Source organism: Nicotiana sylvestris, chromosome 12, assembly GCF_000393655.2.
Source record: "Nicotiana sylvestris chromosome 12, ASM39365v2, whole genome shotgun sequence".
In the NCBI taxonomy this organism is placed as follows: domain Eukaryota; kingdom Viridiplantae; phylum Streptophyta; class Magnoliopsida; order Solanales; family Solanaceae; genus Nicotiana; species Nicotiana sylvestris.
In genome coordinates this window covers 165,095,765-165,117,397 of record NC_091068.1, presented here as the reverse complement: position 1 = coordinate 165,117,397, position 21,633 = coordinate 165,095,765, and the positions used below count along the sequence as shown (strand labels likewise).

General features: G+C 35.7%; 1 protein-coding gene and 1 non-coding gene across 4 annotated transcripts; one reads left to right on the top strand and one right to left on the bottom strand.

Annotated features, from left to right (window-relative positions):
• The first annotated feature begins 15,224 nt into the window (after positions 1-15,224).
• On the top strand, positions 15,225-18,201 carry LOC104243039 (uncharacterized). 3 transcript variants are annotated; one of them, XM_009798174.2, is made up of 3 exons: positions 15,291-15,607; positions 16,598-17,740; positions 17,947-18,201. In XM_009798174.2, the coding sequence occupies exons 2-3, from the start codon at positions 16,758-16,760 to the stop codon at positions 17,954-17,956; spliced, it is 993 nt and encodes a 330-aa protein (XP_009796476.1). In that variant the 5' UTR covers positions 15,291-15,607; positions 16,598-16,757; the 3' UTR covers positions 17,957-18,201. The 3 variants fall into 3 exon arrangements, 2 of the variants coding, with proteins under 2 accessions (XP_009796476.1, XP_009796469.1); XR_715126.2 differs by lacking the exon at positions 16,598-17,740 and having other exon boundaries at positions 15,225-15,607; XM_009798167.2 differs by having other exon boundaries at positions 15,291-17,740.
• Positions 18,202-20,750: 2,549 nt separating this feature from the next.
• On the bottom strand, positions 20,751-20,857 carry LOC138884418 (small nucleolar RNA R71). Its single transcript, XR_011404612.1, has one exon. It is a non-coding gene; the product is annotated as a small nucleolar RNA R71 (small nucleolar RNA).
• Positions 20,858-21,633: the final 776 nt, after the last annotated feature.

The window sequence follows — 21,633 nt, the reverse complement described above, 5'->3', positions numbered from 1 at the left end:
CTTTCAAATTTCTAAGGGCTTGTTGACAATCTTCATTCCATTCAAAATGATCTTGCTTTTTAAGTGCAGAGAAAAACTTAAAACACCTTTCTGAGGATTTGGAAATAAATCTCCCCAAAGCTGCAATTCTTCCCGTTAATCTTTGTACTTCCTTTTTATTAGTAAGTATATCCGGGATTTCTTCTATTGCTTTGATCTGAGAAGGATTCACTTCAATACCACGATTAGAAACAAGAAAACCCAAAAACTTACCTGATGCAACTCCAAATGCACATTTTTCTGGGTTGAGTTTCATATTAAATTTTCGCAAAATTTCAAAAGTAACAGATAGATGAGAAATATGATCATGAGATTGCTGGGTTTTGACGAGCATATCGTCTATATATACCTCCATTGTTTTCCCTAAATGTTCTTGGAACATTTTGGTGACCAACCTTTGATAGGTTGCCCCAGCATTTTTGAGGCCAAAGGGCATTACTTTATAACAGTAAGTCCCCCTGTCTGTGATGAAAGAAGTTTTTTCTTCATCACCAGGATCCATTTTAATTTGATTATATCCCGAGTATGCATCTAAAAAACTTAAAAGTTCATGACCTGCGGTTGCATCAATTAGTTGGTCTATATGCGGTAAGGGAAAGGAATCTTTTGGACAGGCTTTATTTAAATCGGTATAATCTACACAAACACGCCACTTACCATTTTTCTTGGGTACAACCACCGTGTTAGCTAACCAAGTAGGATATTTTACCTCACGGATTGATCCGATTTTTAATAATTTTTGGACTTCATCCTGAATCACCTGGTTCTTGAAGGCACCTTGCTTCCGTTTCTTTTGCTTTATTGGTGTGAAAGAAGGGTCCTCATTGAGTTTGTGAGTCATCACATTTGGTGGTATCCCTGTCATATCAGCGCGGGACCAAGCAAAGCAGTCTAAGTTAGCTTTTAAAAATTCGATTATCATACCTCGCATGTTCGTGCTTAAATTGGCCCCGACATAAACCTTCCATTCAGACCATTGATCAAATAACATCACTGCCTCAAGCTCTTCAATTGTCTTTTTGATGTTTTCATTTTCTTCAGGTTCTTGAATTGTGTCAGGTCTTGAGTCCAAATCCGTCTTTTCCTGTTCAGTTAAAGTTTGATCTTTTTTACCTTTAACTGTTTCCTGTAATTGCTATTTTTCTTTATTTGCGGTGCTCGTACTTGTTACAGCATTGACACTTCTAGCCATCTGTTGATCCCCACGAATTTGGCAAATTCCCCATGGTGATGGGAATTTAATAACCTGATGTAGAGTTGATGGGACAACATCCATATCGTGTATCCATGGTCTCCCCATGATCATATTGTAGGCCATTTCCATATCAACTACCTGAAATTTAGTTTCCTTCACAACACCCATAACAAAAGTTGTTAGAAATACCTCACCTTTTGTTACTACACTTGAATTGTCGAAGCCTGACAAGGTGTGCGCCTTGGGTATCATTTTGTCTTCAGCTTGCATTTTCCGTAGTACCCTTAGTAATATAATATTTACAGAACTCCCTGGATCAATCAAAACTCGTTTTACATTAGTATCATGTATAAGTAAAGATATTACCAGTGCGTCATTATGTGGAGTTGTCACCCCTTCGGTATCTGCGTCATCGAACGAAATACTTTCATTTTCAAGGACCTGCCGCACCCGTTTCCCGTGTGTAATCATTACCTTAGAAACCTTGTTGGAGGCTGTGTAGGTTATACCGTGAATATCTTCTCCCCCGCTTATGACATTCACTGTCCTCTTGGGTGAAGGAGGTTGTGGTGGCTCTTGTCTGTTTTTCATATAAGCTTGTTTTCCTTTCTCACTAAATAACTCAGTGAGGTATCCTTGCTTCAATAAATGATCCACTTCACTCTACAGGAATCTACATTCTGGAGTTTTGTGCCCGTGATCGTTGTGAAATTCGCACCAATGATCAGGATTGCGTCTACTTGGATTTGACCGCATCTCTTTTGGCCACCGTACCTTATCTCCCATGCTTCTTAAAACAGTTACGAGCTCGGAGGTAGAGACATTAAAATTATATCCTTCGAATCGTGCCTTTAAACTCCTGTCATCATCTCGTGATTCTTGTCTGTTCCGATCATTCCTGAATTTTGAAGAAGAGCCAGAATCTCGGTTCCTCGATTTTTGATCATATTGCTGGCTATCTTGTTTCGACCATGGGTCTTTTCCTGCAGGTCCCATATATGGATCGTACCTATTTTTACCTGATCTTTTTTCGGTTTCTGACCTTCGGGTACCGCCCCTTTCTTCATGATGAAGTTTAGGTACGGTATCTTCTTCAATTCGCAGCTTCGTGCTATACCTGTTGTAAACATCATTCCATGTGGTTGCAGGAAATTCTCGAAGGCTTTCTTTGAGTCGTCTCGTGGCTTCAGAACTTTTGTCATTTAAATTACTTGCAAAGGCTATAGCAGCCCAATTGTCAGGCACACGAGGTAGAGTTCATTCTTTCACGCTGGAATCTATCAACAAAGTTTCTAAGCAGCTCCGAATCCCCTTGTTTGATTTTGAAAATATCTTCCATTCTTTTCTCAACCTTTTGTGCTCCCGAATGTGCTTTAATAAAAGAATCTGCAAGCTCAAGCAAAAGAATTAATAGAATTTTCAGATAAAAGAGAATACCAGGTTAATGCACCCTTGGTGAGTGTTTCTCCAAATTTCTTGACCAATACTGATTCAATTTCTTGTTTGGTCAAGTCGTTGCCTTTTACGCCTGTTGTAAATGCAGTCACGTGGTCACGTGGGTCTGTAGTACCATCATATTTCGGGATGTCAGGCATTTTGAACTTTTTCGGAACTGGAAGGGGAGCAGCACTAGGCTTCCATGGTTGTTGTGAGTATTTGTCCATGTCTACTCCTTTTATTATAGGCGGAACTCCAGGGATTTGTTCAATACGCTCATTTTGTTCCTTAAGCTGTTTCTGCAAGGTTAGTACTAAATTTTGCAAATACGAATTATTTAAATTACCTGGTCCCCCTTCCTGTGGTTCACTGGGGGTTGCTCCGTTTCCAGAATTATCAAGACCAGAACGAGGATTCTCCAATGTATTATTATTAGGAGTTGGTGTGGGTGGCGCAGCAGGCAATCGACTAACAAGTGCCTGAAGAGCTTTGCCGACCTGTGCATCAATTAGCTTTTGCAAAGCTTCAGTTGTAACTCCTTCAAAATGTTCAGATTGCTCTTGTTGATCAGCACGGGATTCAGTAACAGGAGTGCCTTCACGAGATTGACGTGGTGAATTTAGAGGAGAGGGAACCACGTCATCTTGATTTTGATGTATTTGATTCTCATGGTTTCCCAATGTGTTATTACTGTTGTTGTTGGTGTTGTTGTTTGACATGGTGACGATAAACAATACAGATAAGATATAGTTTAAAAGAAAAGATTATCAGATTTCCGGTAACGGAACCAATTTGTTTAACCAAAAATCTGAATCTTTGATCAAAGCTAAAAAGAAATTCGGGTTACTGATAATCAGGAGACAAAATAAAATACTTTTGAGAATGATGGTAAAAAAGCAAATAGTAGTGTATTTCAATGAATTCTCAATAGTATTCCGTGTCCTTACAAATGATGATACTTCTTCCTTTTATAGATAATTCTAGGTAAAGGAATGAAGCCTCAGCTTTAATGATATAATTATGAGTAATAAATGACATTAAATAAGCCGTTATACAATCATTCCTATTAAATACCAATTTTGTAACGTATCAAGTATTTAATAATGAATTTGGACTCCTTTCTGTCATCAGATCTTTGTCTTCAATGCCTTCTAATCCGTTGGCTGTAAATAATTTAAATTGGTACGAGACTCGTATCTATACGTCGTCTCGTGCCTATTTAAATTCTTCTTCCCGTGGCTGTCTCCATCCGTGCCTCCTAGTCAATTGTTGCGCTTTGACCATTTAATTAATCCACGTGTCATGCCCCACCATCTTTAATATAAACTCTGTTTTTTTCCAATACAGCGCCGTTATAAATAGCAGCAATGTATATTTAAAAATAATTTTTTTATAGATTTAGTTGAGATAGAATAGATAATTTTTAAGTATATATGCATAAAAATTAATTATATGTGGTATATTACAAAATCAATATTTTTTATAAAATAGAGCTCCGAGTAAATTGCATTATATACGTAAATTCTCTCTTTTTCTTTGATACCAATGAATTGCACATTTAGTTGTGTTACCCTTCAAACATCAAGAATTTAAAGTTCACACAAAGAACTCAGCTTTTGTAGTCACATAAAAAGAAGAAAGGAGCATCAAGAATCTAAAGTTAATTTTTTTTAACTATTTCAAAGAATTATTTTTAACTATTTCAAAGAATGTGAAACTATTATTATGTGATCACTGAAGAGTTAAACATTTCACTTTGAGGTATCTCCGGCTCTTACTGAAGTCTTCATCATCTATGTCAAATCTGACTATTCTTAAGGAGTTTCCAAATTTCTTAGTCCTCTTACTCATCTCCTACTCTTTCTATTCCCAGACAAAAAGATATTTTCATGAAAATTTTTAAGAACAGAACCATTTCTTGAAGAGGATGTCTTCCCGCAAGATTGTGTCACTAAAGATTTAACTTGTAAAGAGGCTCAATTGAATGTCCACCTTAGGAAGTTCATCTTCATCCTCTAACTAAAAGTTGAGGACAACTTTCTATATTAATCCACATCGACTCACTGGTACAAAGAAAAAATAGAGTGACTATGATTTGATACTGCAATAATATTGATTAAAAAGAGGAGCAGTTAAGAATGAAAAATGAAAGGTGATGATTGAAATTCCAATATATCTTCAAGGGCACGATGATCAACAAATGTTGTTGCTAGGCAGAGAGCTAACCAGCATCTTGCAGCAAAAAAGATTTCCCTTTGTTTCTATACCTTATTTTCTCCCTGCACAAGGAAAAAGTAAAAATCTATTTCAAACTCATAAAAGTTGCATATCATCACCCTGCAAATGCTTTAAGAAACGAAAGGAGAATCCTTTAAAGTCATGAGGCTTGAAAGAGAAAATAACTTCTGTAGACTGCCATTTCAAATGCCCATTACTTCAATATCCTCCATTGGGAACAACGGATTCAACCCCTACTTAGACATCATGTGCCTAGAAGAGACACAGAACAAATAAGATATTAAAGTTAATAACAACTTGACTTATGGCTGCTGGAATCTTGATTAAGGAAATCATATCAATATATTGAGAATCACGATATGTTGGAACAAAATACCACATCTAGAATTAAGTCATTCGAACAACCAAGTAAATCATCGCCATCAATCGTTTTGACAGTAAGCTGGGGAGGATGTACCACTTTAGTTATGGATTCAATTGGACCCATAACTTTCGAAGAGAATTATAAATTTATGTGTATAACGTCACTAAAATTGCAATAGATAGTAGACATTAACTCATAACTTAACAAATATAATAGATTTAATGCTAAATACCTTAACACTTGAACCCATAGAGTTTCAATTCTGGATCCGCCTCTGACAGTAAGGTAAGTCTTTGCTACAACTACAAACGTTTGTGGTAACAACCATCAATAACATTATCATCCTTCTCAATCTTAGCCGTTAAAAAGGCTATTGAAAAGTTCTTTTATTTATTTATTTTCAAAAGGACGAAGGTAAAAACTCCAATTCAAGGAATGCTACTCTAGAATCTACCATTAATCTGAAAAGTCATATCTTCCGGTGAATTTCTCAAATGAAAAGCACCAAATATCCATTTCTCTTGTCTTTAGTAATTCATATTCTCCACTTTTGAGTTCATTTTAAAATCCCTGAAAGTAGAAAACATATGGAGAAGAAAAAAAATAAGCATCAGCAAGAAAACAAAAAAATTGCAACACAATGGGCAATCTTTCATCTTACAATTCCCCTTTTTTTTCTTTCTCTAAAGAAGATCAAGTTGGTAATAAAGTCATATATTGTGAAACAATTACAATCTCTCTTTATAGAAGTGATTACCTTTAAGGTCTTAAAAGATTTAGAGAAAAGAACTTTAGCAAGACAAAGAGAAAAAGATATCAACATGTCTTCTTCTGTTTTTCACTCTCACTCGTCCTTTCTCAATTGGTGAAATAGTAGAAAGAATGTAAAGATATGAAGGCTAAAAGATATTTAGAAAATTCAAATCTTAAAAGTAAGGAAGAATGTATATAGTAATAGAAACTTGCCTGAAAAGGAATGCGCCCTTGTTTCTTATGCCAATATTTATTTTTCTGCAATTAACAAAAGGCCAAAAAAATTAAAATCTGCAATCAGTTGTTGGTAAAAGTATGCAGTCGGCTTTTTGATAAACATTTCAATCAAATGAGTAGTAAAGTATATTGCACATATAGATATGTCGTTCAATAATTTTGTTTTTGCATTGAAGACTGGGATTAGTAATCTACAATGTGATACACAATAGCACACAAATGTATAAAAGAATATATAGATTAGCAGGGAGTGAACGAAATTTAAACTTTGGGGGAAAAAGAACAGGAAAAAGAAGGTAGAGAGGGTGGAGTATAGAGAAATTCGGCAAAAGTAGAGAGAAATAGTGTAAAAAGAGAGATGAAAGAGTATGAAGTATTTGGAAGGATATGGAAAGAGATTAAAGAATCATTATGGGAATAAACTGATGTGTATGTGCATGAAAATAGGGAGTAAAGAATCAGTGTGGGAAGAGACGGCTGGGTATCTGAATCGGTTTGTTAGTATTATGTAGAAAGATATGTTGTTCGTCAGCAATGTTTTAAAAGGCGAGGCGTTTTACCTCTGATGAGGCGAGGCATAAGCCTTGAGACATGAGGCGTAAGTCCCATTGATCTTTAAATTTTACTAATTTCAAGAATTTTAAAATAGTATGAAGTAAAGATAATTATAGATATTACGTCAAAATCACAAAATTATAACAAATAATCTATTTAAAATATTTATAAATTAAAATTCAACTATGAATAATACGAAAAGTATGACATATATCATATTATGCAAATTAGTTATAACGTCGTTACAACTCAAATATCAAAAATAGTGTATTCGATACGAAATCTTATATGTATCTCTTAAGGAGTAATGAATCTTGAAAGAATTTCGATATTATAATTTGATATTTTTCTTAAAATACTCCTTTTTATTTAATATGCTTTCTATTTGAAAGAGAATTTATATAAAAATATCACAATTTAAACTTGATTCTCTAGCATCATTTATTTTTAAGTCTCAACAAGTTAATAAAGTGACATAATTCACCATACAATACCATGATAATTAATTATTTGTAAATAGTTACTAGCTAATGCTGAGTTATTAAATTAATAAGCATTGTATCTCGTAAACGGGAAAAAATAATATTTAGAAAAATAATTATAAAAAAATTTATAGACTATTATATAGTAAAGACATAACAACAACAACCCAGTATAATCTCACTTAGTGGGGTCTGGGGAGGATAGTGTGTACGCAGACCTTACCCCTACCCTAGGGTAGAGAGGCTGTTTCCAAATAGACCATCGGCATCTATTCCCTCCAAGAACTTCCCACCTTGCTCTTGGGTAGACTCGAACTCACAACCTCTTGGTTGGAAGTGGAGGTTGCTTACCATCAGAACAACCCCTCTTGTCTGATGAAAGCTAATAAATAAATGCTTTTTAAATGAAAGATTTATTTATATTTAACTATCATAGCAGTTTTAGTAGATAGCGTGGAATAATTTTTATTTTAATTATGACATAAAATACTCTCAACTTAATGATTTATGATTAAGAAACAAGTAATTTTGAATAGTCAAATGATTTATTAAGAAAATTTGAGGATTTACAAGGTTAGTTACATACAATTGCATAAAGTTCTATTAGGCGAATCCAGTACGCTGGGCATTGGGCATGTCCGGGGCGTAAGCCTCGATGGCCGAGGCGTAAGTCTCACGGAACTAAGCCCCACACATAAGCCCAGGGGCGTTTTACGAGTGCTCCACTCTAGAGCGAGCCCCGGGCGGGTCCCAATTCCGCCTTTTAAAATAGAGTTCGTCAGTAAAATAAAAGGCAAAAAACTATAGAGGGGTAGAAAATGCATTTTCTGCTAATTGGAAATGCCATGTAACCGAGTGTATGTTCCTCTCTCTCTATATACATTACAGATTATAATAAAACTGACTTGCTCCAGGCAGTGGCGAAGCCAGAAATTTTCTTAAGGGTGTTCATACTTGAAATAAGTAAAACAATAATCCGACAAAGAGTGTTCAATACATGTTATGTACCTCTAAAATCTAATATTTTACCAATATAAACAATGTAATTTTCCAACAAAGGTGGTCAGTTGACCACTCTAACCCGAGTGTGCCTTCGCCCCTAGCTCCAGGTAAACATGTCTTTTGGAGGGGGAGAGGAGGACTTGGATAATGGCGAGAAGACAATAGTACAATAAAATTGGTAAATTCAGTTCATGGCCATCATAATTATGCCGTTGTATTTTTTTCCTGATCATTACAATATTGTAGCAATGTTAAGTGCCTACGTCACTTCAAACAGAACACACAAAAGTGTAGAGAAGATGGAAAAACTATATGAGTAAACTATAACCTTCATTGAGAGATGTTGTCGAACTTCGTCACCAAAAAAGATAATAGCAGTCTTCAGATAAATAACTTCGTTCGTTATTCATTAGGCAAATAATAATGGTAATAGTATTTAAGAATGTTTAGAGCAGTAGTTATCAATTTGTGCAGAAACAGTAGTTACGAATTGTGCATAAATCGCAATGGCGAAGATTATCTGGAGTGTACCTCAATCTCGTAAGAGGCTTAAAGCATAGATTTATTTTTGGTTGCATGTTATTCTTATCACTACAAGAAAGTATGGAATTTGCAACAATTTTTTAGTAACACCTATAGTATTGTTGGCAAAAATAAACAAATAGCAACAGCCTCATAAAGTTGTTGCTAAATCATATTATTTTTAACAACAAAATTTTTCTTGTTAGCAAATATTATGATATTGTTGCTATATTCTATTATTTAGATAATTAATTTTAAATTTAAAAAAATGGCAATGTTATAAAATAAAGACTGTAAAGTAAAGACAAGTATAGAGAGAAACTGATATATTATTCGAACTCAAACTGATGTACATAATGAACTGAAATCTCTTCTATTTATAGAAGAAAGGAAGCTGATGTGTAAGCTGCTACTACAAGTTGCTGTGTAAGCTGCTACTACAATCTGCTGTGTAAGCTGCTACTACAAGCTGCTGTGTAAGCTGCTACGCAAGCTGCTGTGTAAGTTGCTACAGTACCAGATATGGATAATCTTCTACTGAGAGCAATATTTATCCATAACGGAGTACTGAATGGATAAGCTTATTATACCCGGTATGGATAATCTTCTACCTAGGGTAATGTTTATCCATAACTGGGTACCGAAGTGATAAGCTTCTTCAGGAAGCTTATTTCCAATATAGTACTAAATAGATAAACATATTTACGGTGGAGTCCCATATGGATAAGCTTCTTCAGGAAGCTTATTTACAACGGAGTACTAAATGAACATCCATAATATAATATATTTATAACACTCCCCCTTGGATGTTCATTAAAAGATAATGTGCCTCATTAAAACCTTACTAGGAAAAACCACGTGGGAAAAAATCCCAGTGAAGGAAAAAGAGTACACATATTTAGTAAGACGCATTGCTAGGTGCCTCATTAAAAACCTTATAAGGAAAACCCCATGGGAAAAAACCTTAGTAAGGGAAAAAGAGTGCATCGCGTATTTTACTCCCCCTGATGAAAACCTTGTTTCAAATATTTGAGTCTCCGCATTCCAATCTTGTATACCATCTTCTCAAAAGTTGAAGTTGGCAAAGATTTAGTGAATAAATCTGCTGGATTATTACTTGAACGGATTTGTTGCACATCAATGTCACCACTTTTCTGAAGATCGTGTGTGTAGAATAATTTTGGTGAAATGTGCTTCGTTCTATCTCCTTTTATAAATCCTCCCTTCAATTGGGCTATGCATGCAGCATTGTCTTCGTATAAAATTGTGGGTCTTTTCTCACATTCCAAACCACATTTTTCTCGAATAAAATGAATTATTGATCTCAACCATACGCATTCCCTACTTGCTTCATGAATAGCTATTATCTCAGCGTGATTTGAAGAAGTAGCAACAATAGATTGCTTTGTGGAGCGCCATGATATGATAGTACCTCCATATGTAAATACGTAGCCGGTTTGAGATCGAGCTTTATGGGGATCAGATAAATAACCTGCATCTGCATAACCAACAAGGTCTGCACTATCTTTGTTAGCATAAAACAAACCCATATCAAGAGTTCCCTTTAAATATCGCAATATATGCTTAATCCCGTTCCAATGTCTCCGTGTAGGAGAAGAACTATATCTTGCTAGTAAATTAACAGAAAATGCTATGTCAGGCCTTGTAGCATTAGCAACATACATTAGTGCACCAATTGCACTGAGATAGAGTATTTCGGGACCAAGGAGTTCCTCGTCCTCTTCTGGAGGTCGGAACAAATTCTTATTCACTTCAAGTGATCGAACAACCATTGGTGTACTCAATGGGTGCGCTTTGTCCATGTAAAAGCGTTTTAAGACCCTTTCTGTATAGGCAGATTGATGGATAAAGATCCCATCTGCTAAATATTCAATTTGCAGACCAAGACAAAGTTTTGTCTTTCCAAGATCTTTCATCTCAAATTCTTTCTTAAGATATTCAATTGCCTTTTGAAGCTCTTCTGGAGTTCCAACAAGATTTATGTCATCAACATAAACAGCAAGTATAACAAATTCTGATGCCATTTTCTTTATAAAAATACATGGACAAATAACATCATTTATGTAACCTTCTTTCAGCAAATATTCACTAAGGCGATTATACCACATGCGCCCAGATTGCTTTAAACCGTACAAAGATCTTTGTAATCTGATTGAATACATTTCCTGAGATTTTGCTTCAGGCATTTTAAATCCTTCAGGAATTTTCATATAAATTTCATTATCAAGTGAACCGTACAGATAAGCTGTAACTACATCCATTAGATGTATTTCAAGCTTTTCATGTAGTGCTAAACTGATGAGATATCGAAATGTTATGGCATCCATAACAGGTGAATATGTTTCATCAAAATCGACTCCAGGTCGTTGTGAGAATCCTTGTGCAACAAGGCGAGCTTTGTATCTTTCAACTTCATTTTTATCATTCCTTTTTCGCACAAAAACCCATTTATGACCAACTGGTTTTATACCAGCAGGTGTTTGGACTACTGGTCCAAAGACCTCTCTTTTAGCAAGTGACTTCAATTCCGATTGAATTGCCTCTTGCCATTTTGGCCAATCAGATCTTTGTCGACATTCTTCGACAGATCGAGGTTCAAGATCCTCACTATCTTGCATAATATTAAGTGCAACATTATATGCAAAAATATTATCCACCACTATTTCAAATCGATTTAAATTAATCCCATCACCGTTCGAACTTATTAAAAGTTCCTCACTCACATGAGCTTCAGGTTCATTGATTTCTTCAGGAATCTCAGAACTAATCAGATTTTGGGTCTCTTCAGGGGATCCCTTCATAGTATCGTTTTGATCATTTGTCGATTTTCTTTTTCGAGGATTTCGATCCTTAGAACCCAAAGGCCTACCACGCTTCAGGCGTGCTTTAGGTTCACTAGCTCTCATGCTAGTAGATGGTCCTACTGGGACATCAATTCGGATAGGCACATTCTCTGCTGGGATATGTGACTTAGTTATCCTTTTCAAATCAGTAAATGCGTCTGGCATTTGATTTGCTATATTCTGTAAATGGATGATCTTCTGGACCTCCTGATTACATATAGGGGTACGGGGATCAAAGTGAGATAATGATGAAATTTTCCACACAATTTCTCTTTTGATTTCCTTTTTCTCTCCCCCTAATTGTGGAAAATTTGTTTCATCAAACCGACAATCTGCAAATCGAGCAGTAAATAAATCTCCTGTCAATGGTTCAAGATAGCGAATAATAGAGGGTGATTCAAACCCAACATATATTCCTATCCTTCTCTGTGGTCCCATCTTACTACGTTGTGGTGGTGCTACTGGCACATATACAGCACATCCGAAAATTCGTAGATGGGCAATATTTGGTTCATGACCAAAAACTAATTGTGACGGAGAATATTTATTATAATGTCGGTCTAAGACGGATAAGTGATGCTGCATGCAAGATAGCATGGCCCCAAACAGTAGTGGGCAATTTTGTTTTCATAAGTAGTGGTCTTGCTATCAATTGCAAGCGTTTAATAAATGACTCTGCAAGGCCATTTTGAGTATGAACATAAGCTACAGGATGTTCAACTTTTATCCCAACGGATAAACAATAATCATCAAAAGCTTGAGATGAGAATTCTCCAGCATTATCAAGGCGAATAGCCTTTATAGGATAATCTGGGAATTGTGCCCTTAATCGAATTATTTGGGCTAATAGCTTTGCAAACGCCAGGTTGCGAGATGATAGTAGGCACACATGAGACCATCTTGAAGATGCATCTATTAGGACCATAAAATATCTAAACAACCCACTTGGTGGGTGAATAGGTCCACATATATCCCCATGTATACGCTCTAAAAAGGCAGGGGATTCAATACCAACCTTCATTGGTGATGGTCTAGTGATCATTTTTCCTTGATAACAAGCATTACAAGAAAATTCGTCATTTGTAAGAAACTTCAAGTTCTTTAATGGATGCCCACTCGAATTTTTAGTAATTCATCTCATCATTATTGATCCGGGATGGCCCAAAAGGTCATGCCAAAGCACAAAAGTATTTGAATCCGTAAACTTCTGGTTTACGATAGAGTGTGCTTCAATTGTACTAATTTTTGAATAGTATAAGCCAGAAGATAAAGTTGGTAACTTTTCTACAATGCATTTCTGGCCAGAAATATTCTTTGTAATACAAAGATATTCCCTGTTCATTTCATCTATTGTCTCTACATGATACCCATTTCGGCGGATATCTATAAAACTCAACAAGTTTCTTCGGGACTTGGAGGAGAACAATGCATTGTCTATAATAAGTTTTGTTCCCTTAGACAGAAATATTATGGCTCTTCCGGAGCCTTCAATCAAACTTATATTACCAGAAATTGTTGAAACATTTGTTTTTTCCTTATGCAAATAAGAAAAGTATTTCTGATCGTTGAATATGGCATGAGTTGTTCCACTATCAATAACACACATATCTTCATGATTTGTCTTTGATCCAAACATAATTTGAGGGTTATCCATATTCTTCAAAATAACATAAATAAAATATATTATAGTAAACATCATTATCAAAGCATAACCTTTTATTTATGTACAACAATTACATAACCATACTATCTATTACAAACAACAAAAATTAAAATATTTACATTTCTACAGATTCACTACCGATTACATGACTTATTTCTCCTTCTGGGAGTGCAAAGTAATCAGCTACATCCAAATGCATGAAGTCTAAATTATCTTCAGAAATAAAATTTGCTTCAGCATTTTTCTCTGTCTTCTTCAGGGAGGCTTGATAAAGCTCAACCAGGTGCTTTGGCGTACGACAAGTACGTGACCAGTGCCCTTTTCCTCCACATCTATAGCATGCATTTTCTGCATTTGGCGCTTGCACCGCTTCATGCTTTTGTTCCTTCCTTTTCCACTGCTGGTGGTGAGGAGGCTTTTTTGGTGCATTATTATTACCATGATTGGGGTTTCTTCCCCGACCATGACCATGACCACGACTGGGGCCACGACCTCTTCCACGTTTAGCTTGGTGGAAGTTCGTCTCATTCACTTCAGGGAATGGACAAGAACCAATAGGCCGGCTTTCATGATTTTTCATTAATAGCCCATTATGTTGCTCTGCTATAAGAAGATGTGAGATAAGTTCAGAATACTTTTTAAATCCCATCTCTCGATATTGCTGCTGCAGGAGCATATTCGAGGCATGAAAAGTGGTGAAAGTTTTCTCCAACATATCATGATCAGTAATATTATCACCACATAATTTTAATTGGGAAATAATTCTGAACATAGCAGAATTATACTCACTGATAGATTTAAAATCTTGTAGCCTTAGATGAGTCCAATCATAACGTGCCTGTGGAAGAACGACCATCTTCAGGTGGTCATATCTATCTTTCAAATTATTCCACAGTATGACTGGATCTTTAATAGTGAGATATTCCATTTTCAGGCCCTCATCAAGGTGATGGCGTAGGAATATCATTGCTTTGGCACGGTCTTGGTTTGATGCCTGATTTTTATCCTTGATGGTGTCTGCCAGACCCATCGCATCAAGATGAATTTCAGCATCAAGCACCCAAGACATGTAGCTTTTGCCCGATATATCCAGGGCTACAAATTCAAGTTTAGAAAGATTTGACATTATTTAGGAAAAGAAAGTTCTTACCTCTAATACTTTCAAAGTATTTACTCGAGATGTCAGAGTCTCGTGCTGATAACGTGTTATAAAATAAAAACTGTAAAGTAAAGACAAGTATAGAGAGAAACTGATATATTATTCGAACTCAAACTGATGTACATAATGAACTGAAATCTCTTCTATTTATAGAAGAAAGGAAGCTGCTATGCAAGCTGCTGTGTAAGCTGCTACTACAAGCTGCTGTGTAAGCTGCTACTACAAGCTGCTGTGTAAGCTGCTACTACAAGTTGCTACGCAAGCTGTTGTGTAAGCTGCTACGCAAGCTGCTGTGGATAATCTTCTACTGAGAGCAATATTTATCCATAACGGAGTACTGAATGGATAAACTTATTATACCCAGTATGGATAATCTTCTACCTAGGGTAATGTTTATCCATAACCGGGTACCGAAGTGATAAGCTTCTTCAGGAAGCTTATTTCCAATATAGTACTAAATAGATAAACATATTTACGGTGGAGTCCCATATGGATAAACTTCTTCAGGAAGATTATTTACAACAGAGTACTAAATGAACATCCATAATATAATATATTTATAACAGGGAGCAATTTTTTGCAAAAATCACAGTGTTGTTGGCTTAATGTAATAAGTGACAACAACTTTAAAAAATTGTTGCTATTTATCGTATAACTTTTAGCAACGTCTGGTTCATTGTTACCAACCACTGCATTGAAGAGTTGTACCAAAAGCAATGCTAATTGTACTGTGTACTTGGCTTTATCCAATTCCTTCACATTTTAATTTGCTACGTGTAATAGCATTGCCCTTTCATTTTGGCCACCTACACTGACGGAGCTACCAAGAATTCTATCTTTGACACCGTTCTCAAATTGCTCTCTGTTTCTTTTTGTAATTGTAATGTCAATTGCTCTCTGCTTCAAAGACTAGTCCCCAACATTCTCCAATTCGATGACACCATTACTCTTTCAAAATTCTTTTTTGTCAAAGACGAATCCAGCTAATTCATCAGCCATGAATTTGAAATTTTTGAAGAGAACTAGAGGAAGATTTTGGCAAAAATTGAAAGAAAAGGAGCTTCGATATAAACATTGACCCCGCTCGCTGCAAAAAGGTACGTTTTTCATCAATTTTTCTGGAATAGCAGCTGAAATTTAGTTCTCTGATTTCCTCATAAGTTGCAGATGTAAATATGACTTAAAATAAATTAATGAGATTTTGCTTTGATATTGGCAACAGTAAATTTGTATTGTTGGCAATACACTTTATTTTTGCCTACAAAATAGGTGGGTTGTGGCCTAAAACTTAGCTAATTATTTTCCAGTTTTCCGCCAAAATCAAACGCGCCAAAATTTTCTCTTGTTAATCACTTTTTCCGGATTTTTAGCCCACTATTTTAGTTGCTTTGGGTAAGTTTTTTGTTGCTGCCATATTTTATTTGAAAACATAGTTGTTTTAAAATATAATAAATTAGCAATAATTTATATTTGGTAGAACCCTTAATTGTCTCAACAAGTTCTGTTCACGCCTTAATTTTCTCAACATGTTTGATTAGTGGCCTAAGATTTAGCTTAGTATTTTTCAACTTTCCGCCCAAAGAAAAGCGGCAAACCAGTTTCTTCCTTTTAATTATCTTTTCCTTAATCCTTAGCCTATTTCAGTTACCATTCTAGCAAGGTTTTCTCCTTTATTATTCTACATCTCTGAGCAATTGGTTCTGGTCTATTCTTTGCTTCGTTATTTCTCGTCTACAAAGTCTGGTGAGTCTTGCTGATTACTATTTATCTATAGTGTGTTCCTTCGCTTGTATCACTGTTCGTTCAATTTATATGCTGTTATTTTTACTGTATTTTAGTATACAGTCCTTCTCTGACCTTTTCCTTATTTATTTTTTTGCTAAATTGACAGCAAAAAATTGAGGGACAGTTAATATTTTATAATTTGTAGGTTATTATATGATGGATAAAAGTTGGATACTTCTTAGGAATAGGGCATTACCAGAATACTTGAATGGCGTGGAACAATTTTTAAACTTTGCATTTTCAAATCCTAATATTGGTTTAAGAATTCAATGTTCGTGCACTAACTGTAACCATGTGCGTAGGAAAACACGAGAAGAAGTGAAAATAGATTTACTTAGGTGGGGTATAGATCCAACATATAATAGGTGGATTCATCATGGTGAGTCAGATTCATCTTCAGATGATGAAATAAATTCTAGTGCAAATTCAGATTTAGGAAATGATGATGATGCCACTTTCGAGATGTTGCATGACATGTATCACGGTGTTCCTATAGATAATATAACTCATGATCCGTCTGATGAGTCGGCTGAGTCTAGATATGAAGAACCTAATGCAGAAGCTAAGAGTTTTTATCGGTTGTTAAAGGATGCAGAGCAGAAGTTACATCCAGATTGTGAAAAGTTCTCGAAGCTCTCTTTTGTAATGCGTCTTTTTCAAATGAAGTGCTTGCATGGTTGGAGTAATACTTCATTAGACTCTTTGTTAAAACTATTAAGTGATGCCTTTCCCAAAGGACATGTGCTCCCTAGTTCTATTTATGAAGTTCAAAAGATTATTAAAGATTTGGGTCTGGATTATGTGAAAATAGATGCTTGTGTTAATAATTGCATCTTATATAGAAAGGAATATGCGGATCTTGAGCAATGTCCTAAATGTGGTGAGAAAAGATGGATAGTACGGAAAGGAGGAGAAGATGACAATGAGGTTGCTTCAAGTAAATTGAATAAGAGAAAGAAAGGAATTCCTAGGAAAATTCTTAGATACTTTCCTTTGATCCCAAGATTACAACGATTGTTTATGACTAAACGAACCGCAGAAGATATGAGATGGCATAAAGATAAGCGAGTTGATGATGGAGTATTAAGGCATCCAGCTGACTCACTGACATGGAAAACTTTTGATGAGAACCATTTGGATTTTGCATCAGATCCACGTAATGTAAGACTTGGACTTGCTTCAGATGGTTTTAATCCTTTTGGTTCCATGAGTAATGCCTACAGTATGTGGCCAGTATTCTTGATTCCGTATAATCTTCTCCCATGGCTATGCATGAAACAGTCTAATATTTTATTATCCTTGCTTATTCCTGGCCCAAAAAGCCCTGGTATGGATATAGATGTGTATCTCCAACCTTTGGTTGATGATTTGAAAAAATTATGGGCGGATGGAATTGAGACTTATGATGCTTTTAAGCAACAAAATTTTCAATTACGTGCTTCATTGTAAGTTCATTTATTCCGAGTGGTATTTCTAATTTCATATGCTTGTGTTTCTGTATATTGCTCTTCCTCCACCCTTCATCCCTTTGCACTTACCATTTTGTTGCTTTGGCAATAAATCTCATGTATCCTTTTGTTATTCTCTGCCTGTTACTATGATAGTTCTGATATTTGGTCGCACTCTTTGTCCTTAATGTGGTCTGTTCCAGGTGCAAGTAAACCACATACAAATTGAGAACAAAGTATAAGGGTTATGTGATCATCCTGGCTGGAACTGCATTTTCTAATATATTCCCGTTGATTCTACTTCAGCAAAGTTTCATTGCACATTAGATTGTAGACTGAGGTTATTTTGTTCTTAGTGATAAGCCAAAGTTATCCATCTGAAATCTTGCTCTTTGTTTGCTCTTTGTACAAAAATTGAACTATCATATATGCTGCTCAATATAACCGTTTAGTAATCATTTGATTGCCTAGTTGGAACTTATTTCTTGAACTTAGTTGTGGTTCATCAGTTAAGTTGTTATTAATTAGACATTGTTGTCGTACACCTCTAATTTTGGCTTCTAATTCTTGAAGTATTTTTATTTTTCCTAAGTCGGGGGTCTTCCGGAAATAACCTCTCTGTTTTCTTGAAGGTAGAGGTAAGGTCTGCGTACATCGTACCCTCCCCAGACTCCACTTATCATGAAATTATACTGGGTTTGTTATTGTTGTTAAATACAATGTAAGTTTTATTTAATAACAAATTGCTTTATTTTGTTCTTTTATCTGCTTCTTTTTTTAAAATTCAATTATAGTTTAGTACTAATACAAAATAGTCAACTTAATTAATTTTTTTCTTTTTTGCAAATTCCTTCCTTAAAATTGAAAGCCTCAAATTGCTTTAACAAATCTTCTGCCACAATCTTCTTTAACAATCACTTTGAATGGGCAAGAGAAACTAAGAGTTTGAGACTCTTTTTCAATTCTTTTAGTATAAACATACTCTTAATCTTAATTTCTCTAGTAAGTCTTTGATAATTTTAAGTTTGAACGCCCTTTCCGAAGAACACTCTCTCTCCCCCGTTTAGTGCTTTCTTTTTCTTTAGAACTTCTTTTTGTTAATACTTGGATGATAAGTCATCATAATCATTAATTTTCAAAGAGTTGCACGCCAAATTTTATCGCTGGTGATTAGCATATACAGTGGTGCCCCCGTCATGCTCAAATCCTGGGTCCGCCTATGTATAGGAGAAGAGGTTGGATGCTAAAAAAAGGCCATTTTGTTCATCCTTAGCAGTGAAGTTGGGAGAAGGCATCCACCTTAGCATCCACACCTGGGCGCAGCAAGGATGAGGGAACAAAGGGTGGACGCGAAGCATACACCCCAGTATCTTATGCTGAAAAGTTCAAGCTGAGGCAGACTTGAAGCTTCCAACTCAACATCAATCCCTGAAGTTGAGTTGGAAAAGGAAAAGGAAAACTTTGGCCCACGACTTTTGTATGCAATATATAAGTCAAAAACGCCTCTTTTAGATCATCCAACACATTGGGAAGCAAAGTCATCATAGAGTATGGAAACCACAGAATTCGTCTTGAGTTCTTACTTTTCCCTTCTTTTATAGATTTTTATGTATTCTTGGGAGTTAATTGAGATTACTACCATGATTATGAGTGGCTAAACTCGTTTATTCTGGGGTTATGATTTTACATGAATGTTGATATTCGAATATTGATTTGACGAGTTAATTTATCATATTGGGTTGTTTATTCATATCCTGAGTTCAATTATTTTACTGCTTAGCTAACAGTGAAATACTATATATGAATCTTGAGTTGAACTTGAAAGAGGTAATTCTTGATTGCAATAAGATTGAATAGAGCGCGATCTTGAACCTAGTCATTGGGGAATTGATTTGCGAATACGGATAGAAATATACCTATTTTCCATGCTTAGCCAATTGTGCAAGAAATCATGAATGCGTTCTTTTATCTCTAATCTCATAGAAATATACGGTTTAGAATAAATTGAATAGGCGAGTAGAAGATGTCAAATTTCTACAAGTATTATTGTCCTTGTAGGTTAATAACCTAGCTAAATTAATAAGTCGATTTGATTGAAGAATTGAACATGATTGTTACTTAACCATGACCCTGGAATCTTATTTTTCATTGAATTAAAATCTTCGTGCCAAGTGTGGTAATTAATTAGTTTTCCTTTTAATCGCAATTGTAGTTAGTACAATTAATCAAACAAAAATCCTTTGAAATTGTTCTTGACTTAATAAATTAGAATTCGCTTGATTTAGTTGATAATTGATTACAAATACTCGTGGGAACGATACTCTACTCACTCTTTATTACTTGATTGACTGCGTATACTTGCGTGTGTGATTTTAGGGCAACAAGTTTCTAGTGTCGTTTTGGGGGACTTAGAAATTAATTGTTTACTAGATTATGCTTTTATTACTCATCGAGTTAAGTTTTTAATATTCTTTTTGGCTTGGTTTGTTATCTCAGGTACTTTGCTTGAATGTGACGGGTTAGAAGCCAGGATAGACTACAGAATTTTGACCCAGAACCTGATAGAGCATTTCGCAGAAGGTTGAGAGAAGCTCAGGAAGTAAATAATCTACACGCACTCATTCCACTTCCTGTTAAAATGGCGGGTGAACATCCATTGGCGGTATAAGAGGCAGTTATGCCCATCATTGCTAATGTCACCTTAAGTATCGTTAAGCCTAGGATCACTAGGCCTTTCGATCTTAAACAGATCATGATCCAGCTACTTCATGCAAGTGGACAGTTCATGGGACTACCACACGAGGAACCCTAACAACATATTCTGAATTTTCTGGAGATTAGTGATACCTAAATCACTAATGGGGTGACATATGATTATGTCATGCTCACATTGTTCCCTTTTTTCTTTGTTGGAAGAGGCCAATAAGTCTGAGCCAGCTGACTCTATTGCATCGTGGATCTGGTTCGCAAATTCTTGGCTAGGTTCTTTTCTTATGGTAAAACTGCAAAGATAAGAAGGAAGATATTTTCTTTCAAACAGAGAGAAGGTGAATCACTTTATATAGTCTGGGAGCGATTCAAGGGGCTACTAAGTGACTGTCCACACCATAACTAAACCAATGAGGTACTAGCTCATACTTTTATTGAAGGTCTACACCCTGAAATAAAAATAGTGGTAGATGCAGTAGCTGGTGGTCAAGTATTGGAAAAGAGCTTTGATGAGACCTACAGATGTTGAACAAGTTTTTCAAAAGCAACCCAGATTGGAAAGGGGAAGCAGGCAGACACACAAGCCATAAAGTTATTGGGGTACTTGAATTGGATGTTGTATCAACACTATTTGCGCATGTAGCATCTTTATCAAATCAAATTAGCAAGATGAATGTGGTTCAGAACCAACAACAGTTCCCACCAATGCAACAGGTTCAACCAGTACAACAAGTGTAGATGTTCTGCAAAGTATGCAGCGAGGGCCATACTAGCGAGGCATGTCCAGCAAATCTAGAGTCAGTTTACTTTGTGGGTAATGCTAATAGAGGCCAAGCTAATCAAACTCAATATGGTAATATTTATAATCCAAATAGGAGAAACCACCCAAATTTCTCCTGGGGTGGAAATCAGGATGCTCAGAATCAGTTCAAACCACAAGGTCAATATCAACGGTTTCTTCCACCACAAGCAAATCAGTCCGCGAATCCGATGGGTAATATTGAGGAGATTCTCAATAAGATTTTGGTTGATAATCAAAATCAAGCTACTGTTATTTGAAATTTAGAGCGACAGATGGGGCAACTTGCTAGTACCCAAAACACCAAACTAGCTAGAGCATTACCAAGCGACACTGAGGCTAATCCTAAGGCTCCTATTAATGTTATATTATTTAAGAATAG

Excerpts from the sequence above, each read along its gene's own strand:
- LOC104243039 (XM_009798167.2), top strand. The coding sequence starts at position 16,449 with ATGATGGATAAAAGTTGGATACTTCTTAGGAATAGGGCATTACCAGAA.